This window comes from Amblyomma maculatum, chromosome 7 (genome assembly GCF_055883805.1).
Source record: "Amblyomma maculatum isolate TAMU_Amacu chromosome 7, ASM5588380v1, whole genome shotgun sequence".
Taxonomy (NCBI): Eukaryota; Metazoa; Arthropoda; class Arachnida; order Ixodida; family Ixodidae; genus Amblyomma; species Amblyomma maculatum.
In genome coordinates this window covers 46,464,142-46,477,917 of record NC_139350.1, presented here as the reverse complement: position 1 = coordinate 46,477,917, position 13,776 = coordinate 46,464,142, and the positions used below count along the sequence as shown (strand labels likewise).

The 13,776-nt window shown below is 43.8% G+C and overlaps 1 protein-coding gene across 1 annotated transcript in view; it reads right to left on the bottom strand.

Annotated features, from left to right (window-relative positions):
* The window catches only part of LOC146183126 (uncharacterized), a 25,389-nt gene extending 11,826 nt beyond the window's left edge, over window positions 1–13,563 (bottom strand). Inside the window, exon 1 of the mRNA XM_084608334.1 lies at window positions 13,527–13,563. Within this exon, the coding sequence (XP_084464460.1) occupies window positions 13,527–13,563 (37 nt within the window). The remainder of the gene's footprint in view (window positions 1–13,526) is intronic.
* Window positions 13,564–13,776: the final 213 nt, after the last annotated feature.

The following is a 13,776-nucleotide window of genomic DNA, read 5'->3' as shown; positions in this document are numbered from 1 at the left end:
GGAGCTCATATGCTTGGTTGGTAGCATATCTTGAGCTCATTCAGAAGCTTGTACGCTTTTGTGCTTGCCCGCCTCACAAAAATGCAGTCAAGGACCCATTCGACATCATACCTCAGCCCAGGCAGGCGCTTGACGTGCCAGGGCCGGTATTACAGAAAGTGAATGCAAACTGAACGCTTTTACGTCACCTGATACGCACTTCCGGTGTGTAGTTTTGCCGAAAGGAAGAGGGGGTGCCGTGACGTAAAAGCTTTCAGTTCTGTCGCTTTGAGCGAAAGTGCTTCCAACCAATCACAGAGCGTTCCGAACTGAACGCAAACTGAACGCAGTTCTGTTTGCGTTCTTCTTCTTCTTCTTCAAAAAAAGGCCTTGTAGACGCTTTGTTAACAAAATTAAAAACAGCGCTAAATTTTACACAAACCACACCGAACGACAAACAGGACGGGCCCTGTCCTGATGATCTTTCTGTGTGGTTTGTGTAAAATTTAGCGCTGTTTTTTATCAATCAATCAATCAATCAATCAATCAATCAATCAATCAATCAATCAATTATTTCAATAAAATGTACAACTTGCAAAAACATGTAAACACGACGTCACACCAACTATCCCATCAAGAGGCACTATTGGCCTTGTAGACGCCGATATAGATCCTCTTCTGAGCTTTTTAAGAGCTTATCAACTGCGATATCTTAATTTTTTTTTTTTTTTACTGTCAGCTGCCGCAGCTAGCAGCATGCGTTTTCTACGCCGCAAGCTCAATTATTTTGAATGTACGTGCTTTAATTTTTGTGATCTCCTTGCTTGTCGAATTTCTATGCAGTCCTTATTTTTCCTCTTTTCGCATTATCTCTGAGTTGTAAGCCCCGCGCGCAGTTTCGTACCTCTTCTGAAAAGCTTCTACGTAACCAACGCTCAATTCATATGATATGAGAACTTTATGCGCAATTTATAATCATTGCCGTGACAACCGCTCACCAATGACAACAGTCATTTCAACAAGGAAATTTCTCGCCCTCAGGGCTCGTCTATTTCCTCGTCGCGAAAATACTCAAAAATACTCAGAAGGCCCAAGAGTGAGCTGGTCTTCTTCTGCGATCTGAAAAGCATTCGACACTCGCAAGCTGCTTCCCACCAGCGTCGCATCGTGGAGAAATAAAGTGCACTTTCACCTTGTTTCCTTTGTTATCCTTGGCTACGTTTTGTGTACGGAGAAATATTTGGGCACCTTATACGAAACTAGCTGATCTCGTTCTACCATATGCTGCAGTTTCCGGAATCCATGGCGGAAACGCCCGCCGTCAGCGCAGTGGAGTGGGCTCCACATGCTGCATAATATCCATTGACAGAAAGGTTACTGCACCTAGAACTGCTCCTAACGCAGCAGGCCGCAGCGCAGACTTGTCGGCGCTTTTCTGCAGGAAGTCGGGGATGGTGACAGAGGTATAATACCGCTGTCACACGAGCAGATTTAATGTCATTCGAATCGAATGCCATTCGATGCATCGAATGCCATTCGGTTTCTTTTAGTGCTACACGGCAAAATATAATGTCATTCGCAAATGGTGGCAATTACGATCAGCTATAAAAAATACTGCACTTAAGGAACATCAGTGCGCATAAAAGGCGTTTGAAATCACTGTGTAACATTTTAAGGCTGATCAAAACATTTCTGTACGATAATTCAAGCGAAAAACATTACTTTTGGCTGTGCTGTAGCACTTGAGCCGTAGAAATCCAAGCCCGCCCAGCCGTAGAAATCCAAGCCCGCCCACAAATTCGATAAATGTAAACAAACAATATGGCTGAATACAGCGAAGTGCGGATATACAGTGCGGAGGCGCACGGAGATACGTAGAGCATGTAATTGACGTCCAAACTGTGAGGAGCTCAGTCACAACTTTACTCAGATTTCGGTGGAGCAAATATTGCTACTCCACTGAGCAATCTGGTATCAACACCTGATCCCAATTTATCACTGGAACAGACAACTCTCACTTCCAATCTGCCGTTGGAATCAATATTAGCTTCACCAGTGAGCTGGACAAGCATTCTTTAACCTTTTCCTGTTGCTCTGAAGGCTCAGTCGGACAAGTTGCTTCAAAAGAGACTCCTAGCTCTTCCAGCATTGTCTCAAAGCTCGAGTAGGTCAGGGAATGCTACAAAACCTTGTCAGCTGGTTATGTCCTAGACCAACAGCAGGCACAGCTTTCATATCCCCTTCAGGCGCTACATCCACACAAGTGGACACGACCCGAATTTCGTTACATCTTTGCACGAAGGGCCAACATCCGCCTTTGAATTTGGCGCCAGTAACATTTGGACCCACCCTGTCAAGTTAAACAGCAAGTAAAAATGGATGTCACAATATTTTACAGTGGGACGAATGAGTAGCTCTTATTTTTGTATGCCTCTTTTTAAACCGATGCCTAATAATGCAGTTCATTGCAGTGAATGTGTCAATAAGGGAATGCAGAAGTTGCATGCCAGATTTCATTATGTTAGACATAGAATAAGCGCTTCATCAGACTTAAGGCTCCCGTACGGTCGTTTTTAGAGGCGCTGCGCTCGTCCGCCTTCCGCCCGCTGCCGGACGCGTTCGGCACGGGAGGCGCATAGGGTGCTATACGGTCACTTTTGGGCATCTTTTGGGTGGCGGATTTCTCCAGCGCTCTGATTGGCGCGCCCGGCGCGCGCTGCTTCGAACGTCGAAACGCTGCATATGACGGCTGCGGCGCTGGTTTGGGGAAACTTTTCCTCTTCACGGTGGCTCTCGATCGTCGGCTATCAAATTAATTTTCACCCTAACTGTAGAGTTCTTGAGCCCCCGCATATACAGCACAAACAGTATGAACTGACCATTAGTAGAGCGATTAAGTCGCCGGCGATGCAATAGTCTAGCAACAGCGTAGACGCACGCATGCCCCAGCGGCGCCTGCTTTCGCCGTCGACTTGGTGTGTTTATGTTAGTATGAGGAGAAGATGATACGAATTTTTTAAGTACTCCCGGACGTATACATTTAAAAGTAAAGTGTATATATTCATATCTCCCCTGCCTGTGTTCACGCGTTCACTTCGCTATAACACTCGCGGCAAAGATGCAGGAGCTGGTCATTTAATGTTTTCATCCGAAATTACAGCCTGAACGCATTTTACAACAAGCCTGTTTTACTGAGAAAATAGACTGCAAAGCATAAACAAGCATGCACATCATTTGTAACATGTACAGAAGCGCTATTTTGCGTGCGGTTCTTCCCGGTGGTAGCAATCTCTTAGTGGTGTACATTTCGCCACGTAATCCTCATTTCTGGCTGCAACGTACAGCTGTGGTGTTGCGTATGAGATGCATTTGCACGCAGAAAATGTGTCGAGGTTCATGACAGTAACAAATCTTTAAAAGTGCTTGGAATCATTTGCTATGGTATCCATGCCATAGCAGATGATTCAAACAGTGCATGTTCAAATTATCTCTAAAATTCAATGCGATTACTTCTTCAAAGACATTTAAAATAGCTGGTCAACTAGTTTATTTGTATTCAGTTTGGTTTTCAGCACTATTCATATTTGATTCAGCAGCAAGACTATGCTATTCATAATCAGTTTGGTTGGCAAAACTACAATTCGCATGCCCCTCAGCACGTAATACCAGTTTCTCCATCTCAGTGCTGCCTATATTAATGAGTGCCTTCATGTAAATTGCAGCATACACTTCCTTTTCTTGACCTATGCCATTTGGTCTTCCTAGGTTTCATATGTGTCCACAGCTTTTGTCATTTCAGACACTGAAAGTAGCAGATGAAATCTGGCGATTGAGTGTTAACATGCAACACAGCTCAAGCTACTCAGCTGCGGCATGTACTGAAAAGAATTGTTACCAATTGAGACAGCCTCTACCAGCCAAATTTCAAGTGAAATATTTGTACAGTTAGTGTTGAGCACAAATAAACAAGAATTCTGGCACAATTGTGCTGTTGCTGAGGAAGAGTCTATAAAGTTTTCGAAACATTGCATGATATAAAATGACTATTCTAAGTACAAATATGTATATATTGGATGTTTTGTGTGGAATGAGTGTTTTATTCTTCTATTGTAGTTTTATTTCAGTGTTTCTCATACTTAAAAACAATACAGCTAAGAGTAAGCACTGAAAAGTCGCGTCACTGCACGACAGAGTAATAGTGCATGGCCAGAGCGGTCAGTTGGGATCAAGAAATACTAAGCGCCCACTGCCTTTGCATCAGCTAAGCATCCCCACTTGTAGAGAAAAACTGTCTAGGGGCTAATTGTAAAACAGTGACCAAGTGTAGTGGCATGTCACTTAGTTGCCAGGACAGCATGCAGACTTGATGGAATTTTGACTTGTCTGTGAACATGAAATACTATACTTCTATGACTAGTGTACTTACCTACCCGAGTCCTTTGCTTTGTTTAGATAACTATACTGCAAGCCCATAGATCAAGTTCATCGTGGAGTGAATACACAGATCCTCAATGCAATTAAAAGAACAGAAACCAATTGTAGTGGCATGTAAACACAGTGCAGTTCTCCGAAAGAGTCACGGCAAAACTGCACCTTGTGATATCAAATAAAATATCTCCTCTGAGAATTCAATACTCTTCTGAGAAAGAAAACTGTGCTTGGAACTCTGAACTGTCAAATAAAAGAAAAATGGAAGAAAGCGAGTGTGTGGATGTTAGGAGTCCTTTCCACGGGAGGCTAAATGCCTTGCAAACCCAGATGTTTTATACTCTGTAGCTCGTGTAACAAGTAACGAATGCTAAGACAGAGAGGCAAGGAATGCAGCACTGAACTGCAAGATGTTTACTAGGTCAATATTAAAATTGCATATAGTGAGAAAGCTGCTGGATAATCTTGTCAATCCAAGAAAAATGCTTTTATTGACTGTTTAGTCACCTGGCCTGTTTGAGACTGATTAAAAAAATGCTGGCGATGCCCACCATCGAACCGTTTGAAATTATGGTTTCGTTTTGTACTTACACTTATTCCCTTAATCAACTGAAACTGGCAGTGCTTTTTTTCCTCAATGTTACCTATGCTTAAAAACCCATCTAATGTAGCTTTGTGTTTTGGATTGCTCATCTCACTGAATTTTATGTATTTACGGGCAGATATGGAGGCTTCTGGGTCATTTTACAATATCACCAAGCTGCAGGTGTACCGTAAAGAACACATTTCATGCTATGGCCAACCGCTGCAAGATCCTTCGTCAGGGAGTCTGTCTCCACAAAAGCATTGAATGTAAATGTATGGACCAGTGAGGCTTTACATAACTGCCAGAGGATGCATGCATATGTAATAGTCATTCGCAACTCATCCATATGTGCCATTTAGTAACTCAAATAGCATCTGCCTTGCAATGGAAACATGCCACTAGGATGCTACACGTGCTGACCATTTTATGCTTGTAATACTTGCTGTAATGCTAGTTGGTTCACACTGACCATTTGAGCGGCGCAAGGACATGATCACAGGAAAAGAAGATGGAAAGAAAGAGCACCTTTCAATCCCTCTTCTTTTCCTATGATCGTGTTCTTGTGCCGTTTTATTGATCATGTTATGCTGGGTTACTATTTCTTGAATGCGTAACAGCGCCCTCGCTTCACTGCCACTGGAAGGTTCTAGTCTCTGCCTCGTTCAATAGCCCTGGGTTTAGCTCGCCCCACCAGATTCTGCTCGCCTGAAGAGCTCATGCTGCATGATACGTCATCCTGTCCCATGTTAGATGTGTGTAGGTTTCTATATGCACTCCTGATTCTATTATTTTTTCTTTTTTTGCCTGTGTTTCAATGTTACTTTTTAGACGTTTCCAGGATCATGCACACATTCCTGTGAAGCTTTGTGGATGCGTTCCTACCTGCGCTGTAGTGTGTTCATTTCCTTCTCTGCCATAGTCATTTCCCTTCATTCACTCTCCAGGCCTTTGGGCTGCGTCGAATAACATTGGCCAGCACTACTGCTTCTTGTGCGCCTTGTTTTTGTGCTTTTCGTTCCCACTTTGTTCCCCTTAAAGCTGGATAGAAACTAGTCCATGCAGTTTCACACTTGGGAGAACCTGCTTGCTTTAATGCGAAGTCCCCAAGTAGACGAGAAGGGGGGGGGGGGGGGGGTACTGTTGTAATGCAGCAGTGATACACAGTGATATGCACAACATATAATAGTGATGATCGCACCTTGTAAACTAGCAGACAATGCTGTTTCGCCTTTGAGCAGTGTGGATGACCATATTACTGGGTTCTTTTCTATCACAAATTGAATAAATAGATAAGTTGGCAAAGCACTACTCTTGCTCATTCATTGCAGTTGTGTTTTCTTCGTGCATGCAGCCTTGTACTGTAGTCTCACTTCTTCACACTTGTGCAGTGTTGCATGTGGAGACAGGCTCTGTGGAATTTTCCATACAAAGGGGTCCTTGCAATGGGTATATACAGTGACAGCTTCATTTAGGGGAACATTATAAAAATAGCCAGCGAGCTCAACAGGGAAAGAGAAGTACATTGCTCTGAGAGGACACATAACATGCTGTAAGGTGCTGTGTTCCAGAGTCGTGAAGCGCACTAAGCTTTCGGTCAGTCCGAGATTGCTAATTAGGTACATGCTGACGCAGCTGCATGAATTTTCACTTGACAATCATATCTGTGGAGTACTTAGAAGCACTCCAGTGATTTTAGGTGTGTGTAACATGGCTTTTTTGAGATTTCAGGCTGTTTGTGCTGCCTGATAGTAATGCTGCACTGCTCTGGTTGAAGCCAGGAAATTCAACAAAGCAAAGGATATTTTATCCAGATTTCTGCACGCTATACCATGAACATAAAATGAGTGTTGCATGTCTGTAGCAGCAAGCTTAAGCTGTTATATGCATATCCCCAGTTGTAGCATCTCACATCTGTTACCAGTATAGTGGTCTTTGAAGCCAGAAAATAAATGTTTATCCTCCCCATTTTAGTTCTCCTCAATATTTGGTTCTTGCCAAGTAATTTCCATTTTTTTTGCTACACTAAGCAGCAGCATTTAACATTCTCAAGAAGCATGTTTATGCAGCTCAAGGCAATGCAAGGTAATGTGGTTGTGCGACGGAATTTTACCCGAATTATCATGCTGTAGAGGGTTGACACTATCGAACCTTCACGGTTTAGTCTCAAGGAAACTTGTTTGAAAATTCATCTTGCTCAGTTGCAACTCATTATTTGACTTCATCTTCCCTCAGTGTGATCAAGGGCCCTGCCCTGATAAAAGTGTGCAAGCACCTGTATATAGTTGTGTCATTGCAACTGGAAGAATGTTTAGCCAGGTTGAAAATTCTTTTCAGATTGTACATTTTTTTTTTCATTCTGCACCATAATATTGCCCAATTCATTTCAGTCTTATAATGGGCCTTACCATCTTTCTTAGCCATTAATTTGGTGGCATCTTGCTCGTTGGGCCAAGGATAGAACGACACAAGTTGATTACACGGCATGTGCTCTATTGGGACACGAATCTCGCCTCTTGTTTTTGGCTCAGCACCAAACCCTCGGTACCCATCATAGATATGTACCCTTTTAAGAGAGACAAAAAAATTAACAGTTTTGTCGGCTCACCATCATGATGCCCAGCACCCACAATATAACGATTAATCAGAACAAGACGTGGCACAGACAAGACAGGCTTGCTATAATCTAGCTATAATTGCAAGAATTATACTTCATGAAGAATCAAGCCACTGAGTGGTGCCGATGCTTCTGTAGTCACATCAGCAAGCAGACAGTGGATATCATTTCATTAATGCAAAATAGTTTCCAGAAAGGTCACGTCGCACCCAAGCCCGTTTTCAGGCACAGTACACACGAGCCACAATCAATATTTATGATGGACACGTTGCAGGGACAAGGGCGTGCATGCATGGTCACTACAGGGAGAGGAACAAACGCGATTACCTGCACAGATCGAACTTTATTTCAGCATTCAGAATGCAAGATATGTGTAGTGAGCTTTTCAAACGAATCAAATCCTTGTAGGCAATTTCAACCACGAAATAATTAAGAAGTAAAAATTAAAAAGAAAAGAAATGAATCAATGAGAGCAGGAAATCTGCAGTAAATAGGTGCATGTTATTGCCATTACGAAAAGCATTTTTTTTTTTTTGGCTGTTCATAAGACAATGAGGGAAATGTATATTGCAGAAAAATGCCGCTGGCCAGCTGTTCACAGGATTTCACGTGACGTCTGAAGTGCTTACATGTGCAAACTGCCTGTCTTGAGAGTACAAAAGCTTATGAGATGTTATTTTCTGCATATACCTTTGGTTTTTCATTGTAATGCACTTCAAAGGACTGTGGTAGCAGCCCATTTCTTAGCAAACTCAGTCTGAAATTACCTGCTCCTTCTTATACCTCTGCGACGCGAACACTTGTGATCCTCATTGAGGTTTTCAGGAAGCATTGAAGCATCCAGTGCTGCACGGCCGTTTTGAATGACCACTGAGAAGCTTCCTTCGTGTGCGTTAGGTGACATCGAGGGTGGCGACGCCCGCTCTCGGATGTGCTTCAAAACTCAAGAGCGCTCAGAAACAGCTTCGATCCAAGCAGGCTCGGGCACGATTGCACGAGTTGAATGCAGATCGAGTTCAATGAGGATCGAAAGTGTTTGTGTGACCGTGTTACATACCTTCTACTCATTAATTTCTGCTATAAATATGCCTAAAATCTTTGCTCCTTGAGTCATACTTGAGAGTACCAGCATTCATCACTCTCATGAAGTGTTACTGCATGCAGCTTAAGGCATGCCAGATGTAAACAAATGCCTTGTGCCATGTATTTGCACCCCAATGTTCACACTATGCTCTGTGAGCCGCATGATAAAGCTGAATCCATAGAGCCTTACACACTTTCGTGCAGGTGGTTTTCTACTGAGATCTTGCTTGCAGGTACTCTTACTCTTTATTATTATGGCTTACAGTGCGAGTTTTTTTTTTTTTTTAAATGAGAATATCATGAGGACTGTCCTGCACAATGTGCAGAAAACTTCCATCCTTCTAACCTTATACTGCTCCAATGGGGAAACTGAATAACACATAAGATTGCATTTCATTTCAGATTAATCTATTACACTTGTCCTAAAAAATCTTGCACACCTTCTTAGCTTTCTCAGCCATTTCTACAGTAATCGTTCCATTCACAGAACAAGAATGCGTTGTTTTTTTGTTTTTTTTTCTCGGCACTAAAACTTGGTTATAAGCCCGCCGTGGTTGTGTGCCCACAACTCATACCTATATATAAAGAGGCCAAGAACACTAACAACAATGCCGTCCGCGCACGGTTGTAATGAGAGCATTCGGAGTACAACGATTAATCCCAATAAACACATCTGTCGAGACATCACACGAAGCAACGATAACAAGCAACCATCACAAACATACTTCACGAAGCATCAAGCAGCAGATTGGTGCCGGCTTCTCGACGCTTCTCCGTGCAGACAAAATTGTTTCGCGCACGTAAAACACAGTTTTCAGAAAGGGCACTTCACACCCACGGCAGTTCTGAAGCACAGCACATACACGAAACACGATTGATATCAGTGATCGGCACGTAACACGAACAACATCGTATGCTCGCGATCGCTACAAGCAGACGAATGAATGCGACTAGCACAGCTCAAAATTCATATCAACATTCGGAAAACAAAGCGTGCGCAGTGAGCTTTTCACTCGTAACAGATATACTTGCAGGCGATTTCCAACTTGGCAAAACCGCAGACGTTCCGAACGTATCACTTTCGCTACACTCCTACTAATTGTGGCTGCTATGAAACTGTCTACGCGCACAGGGAATTAATTCACTGCGGGGAGCTGCTTCCTGATGATGTCCGTGAAAATCCTGCAGCAATAAACACGTCGAGGCACCGCAACTGTGTAGCAGTAGTAGTACATCTTCCGTAGGTTTGTCGGCCACTCGTCAACTCGGTGCAGGCCAACTCAGCTGGGGGAACTGTCACTCGATGCTTGTGCACATGGCAATCCAAACTTCCAAGTTGCTTTGAATAATCGTAATAAACGAGCAATAGCGACATGAAGTCTCTTTCATCGACAGGCACCGTCCGCCTAGGCCTTCTTTCGCCTACGCTCGGTCGGCGGCCATCTTTGAAAAAGTAGGAGGAGCTTGCGATGCGCCTCCAGAACGCATGCGACAAAAGTTGAAGTTCGCGAACTCTGTGCGGCAGCCGGGCGGAGGACGCATGCCTCCGTCCGCCCCATTGTTAGGACCAAGACCGACTGAAATACAGACCTGCACAAAAAACAGGGTCCTATGGGACCTCGTGCGCCAACTTTCGTTACCTTTCTCGTCGTTGAGGGCGCTCGGTTGACCTGTTCGTCTGTCATTTTCATCATCATCAAATCACAAATTAATTGTACCCAAATTAAAAAAAAAAAGATCTTTGCCCAAGTTATACTTCTAAAATTTTGCCTTTTTGTATTTAAGCGGACAGTGTTTATTTTTATGTTTTTCTCTCGCTAGAAGACATACCGCGATTCCACTTTGTGCAACGGCACTGCAGTTACTCGCTGCACATGCGCAGAACAGGTGCTTGTGCATTACAGCGTGGACAGATAAATAAACTATAACGACGAAGAAAAATAACAGACCTAATAGACCCTTCTTATTAACAGGTTTACAGTAGCGCCAGGTTAACCGTAGAGTTCGTTCCCTAGCGGCGAAGGCTATGAACTAGAAGGTGCGCGCTGGAGCACTGCTATCTGTGCAGGTCTGTATTTCAGTCGGTCTTGGTTAGGACCTGGCGGATGCGTTCTCGAGCGGACGGGCGCAGCGCCCAAATAGTGACCGTACAGCGGCCTTTAGAGTGAAGCGTGCGTGAGTCGCTGCCATGACGACCACTGCTGTGACCGATTGTAATGCCGTTCCGCGAGAGCCTGCAGTGCGAATAATTTTACTCCTAAATCAACAGGTATTAAAACAAACCTCTAGAAATATATGTATGTATAACTTTATTAGGGAGCCGGCAAACGACGGGTTAAAGCGTCGTGACGCTGGCCAAGCGTTTTAATTTCACTGTGCGCAGAATATGTTGTTGCGTTACTTGTTTCTGCTGCGTATCTGGTGTCAAGAGTACACATTCGGTTCGCAATCGAATGCGAATGAGTTCCCTAAACTGATTCGATGAAGAATGTCATTCGAATCTAATGGTATTAAATTTTCTCGATGAGCAGGGGAATAATGACATTAGATGCTAATCGAATGACATTAAATTTGCTCGTGTGACAGAGGTGCGGCATAAGAAATGCGGGAGAGATTGTACGCCCAGCATGCCAAGGCAATGTACACATCGCCACATTTTTTACCCAAACATGTGCTGTGGGGAAATGGATTCAGGTGAGACGCACCGAAAACAATTAAGCGTACGGCGAGGCTTCACAAATTGCATGTGTCGTTCGAAAAAGAAAACGTAAAAACTATGTCCTCGCCCACCTGACGGGTGTTCGGAGGGAGTTCTGAATGATGAGGAGACGGTGGTTTATGTGGCCGGCGAGGTTTGTCATTTTGTGCGCTGCATGGTCCATAGTCGCAGCATGGAATTGCTAATAGACACAGGTTCAAAGGTAACTTTGCCTAATCAAAATGCATTAGACACACCTGGAAAGACGAAATCGCGATGTGTTTGAAACGTCCGATGGTGACCCAATCCAGTTTGTAGGCATAGCGAGGGAGACGACGGCCAACCACAAAGCGCGAGGAAAAAAAGACCTGTTTTGAGAAAAACGCCACCTTTGCTTTCAGCATGTAAAAGCTCTCGTATCGCATTCGTATCGCTCTCTGCATTCGAGATGCGATGCGCTCCTGTCGCCTTCGTGTAAACACGGCTATGAGCTCATCTGATGCCGGTACTCTGGTCAGGTGGCTTCGTGCAGTGTTCATGGTTACCACTGGCGAGAGCGAGCGGTCAGCAAATATAGCATTACACCATATCACCCTCTCTCAAACCTGTCGGGTGAAAGCTGTAGGGTCCCGCCGACTGTCATCTCCTTTTTCTTCTCCGATTCTCGGCGGTAGCTTTGACGTCACGGCGTCGAAAGTGTTCGATGGCGCCGAAAAGCTAGGCGCCCATTTGGAGCCCCCCACTCGGTGTCACTCATAGCCTGAGTCGCTTTGAGATGTTAAACCCCAAAACGAAACCATAATTAAGCCTCTTATATACTTAGGTTAAAACTGAGGCAACTGCAGTTCAAGACTTACTTAGTAAGGCGCCTTAATACAGTCTTGGCAGAAAAATTTGGTCAAGGATAGCAGTGCATAACATCCCTTGATGTGCCACCCTGCAAAATGGAATGATTGCAAGGGTGTGTGCCAGGCCACCTGTCACATTGCTCATTAGGTGATTGCTTGACTTTGTCCACCGTGTAGCTATTGGCATGAATGGAAGTTCCTTGAAAGATCATACTATAGCAATAATATAAGTAATGAAAATGCCTTCTTTGTGACTCTAGCACTGAAAAATGTTGTTCTAGGAATGTGCTGTATCTGGAAATACTTTTTTTTTTTTTGTGCAAAATATGCTGAAAGTGGCTATGTACTATATTATGCAGGAAAGGAAGAGATAGCACATTCAGACTTTGTAGCTTCAACTCCATTACAAAAAAAAAAAAAAAAAATCAACATTTCAATGATGTAAGCCGTACAGGCAGAATAACAAATGTGCACCACTGAAAAAAGGCCCATGAAACAGTGACGGACATAGCTCTAGCACTGTGGAATATCTAATACTTAGAATCTAATCCAAATTGAATGTACGGGTGGCTCACTAGAGCTTTTGTGTTTTGGGGCTAGCACATCACAAACGCTCCTTGTGGCAAGGATTTCATCCCCCCATATGGCCCGTGCAGTGACCTTCACAAGTGTGGGCTTCTTGTTCTGCAGTATTTTAGCTGCCTGCATACCTTTCACCTTTACACCATTCACAAGGTGAAATTGCAGAAAACAGTTCAAAAGAGATCTCTTATTAATATGCATAAATTTCTTTCAAATGACTAACTAGGTCAAGATAAATATAGAAGTAATCAGTGTGTGTGCATGATGTGCGACATTTGCTATAAGCACTAACCGCATAGGGCGGTGGGCTGAGGGCTGCCAAAGCATTGCCGCTCGTCGCAGTCGCTCAGGTTCTGGGTTTGTAGAAAATTTTGCATGTCGCCCGGAAGCAGCTCCCGAGGCAGCCAATCGCAGAAGGCTTTGGGGTACGCAAATTCCATTGTTTTTTTTTTTTTTTTTTTTTCGCGAGAGACGTTTTTCCTAGTTTGGTTTGAGCAAGGCGGGTTTGAGTGAAGAACCTGCAGACGCTCACTTCGTCTGATCCGTACATATATGAGCGCATCGAGACAATTCAGTAAAAGCTTGGTAAAGTACACGAAAAAAAAAAAAAAGGCTAGTATGACTAGCTATTTCTAATTTTCGAAAGGAACAGGAGAAAGTCACTGCTTGCAATGCAGATCTGAAAACAAAGCAATGCTGAAAACGCACCTCTGTCGCCAAATCCCGTCTCTCTGATCACCGGCATGCGGTGAAAAATCCGAGGCAGCAACAATCAGGCAACGGAGATAAGCTTTACGGGCAGCATATAAAGCCAAATATACCTAAGAATAATAAGGCCCATTTCAAACTTCGGGACAACAAAAGTTTTTTTGATCAGCGGCGGTCATCACTGCCGATTTGCACTGGCAGCCGTTGTGCCCGCTTGCGTAACGGTTCGTCTTTGTCTGTGCTGCTGGAT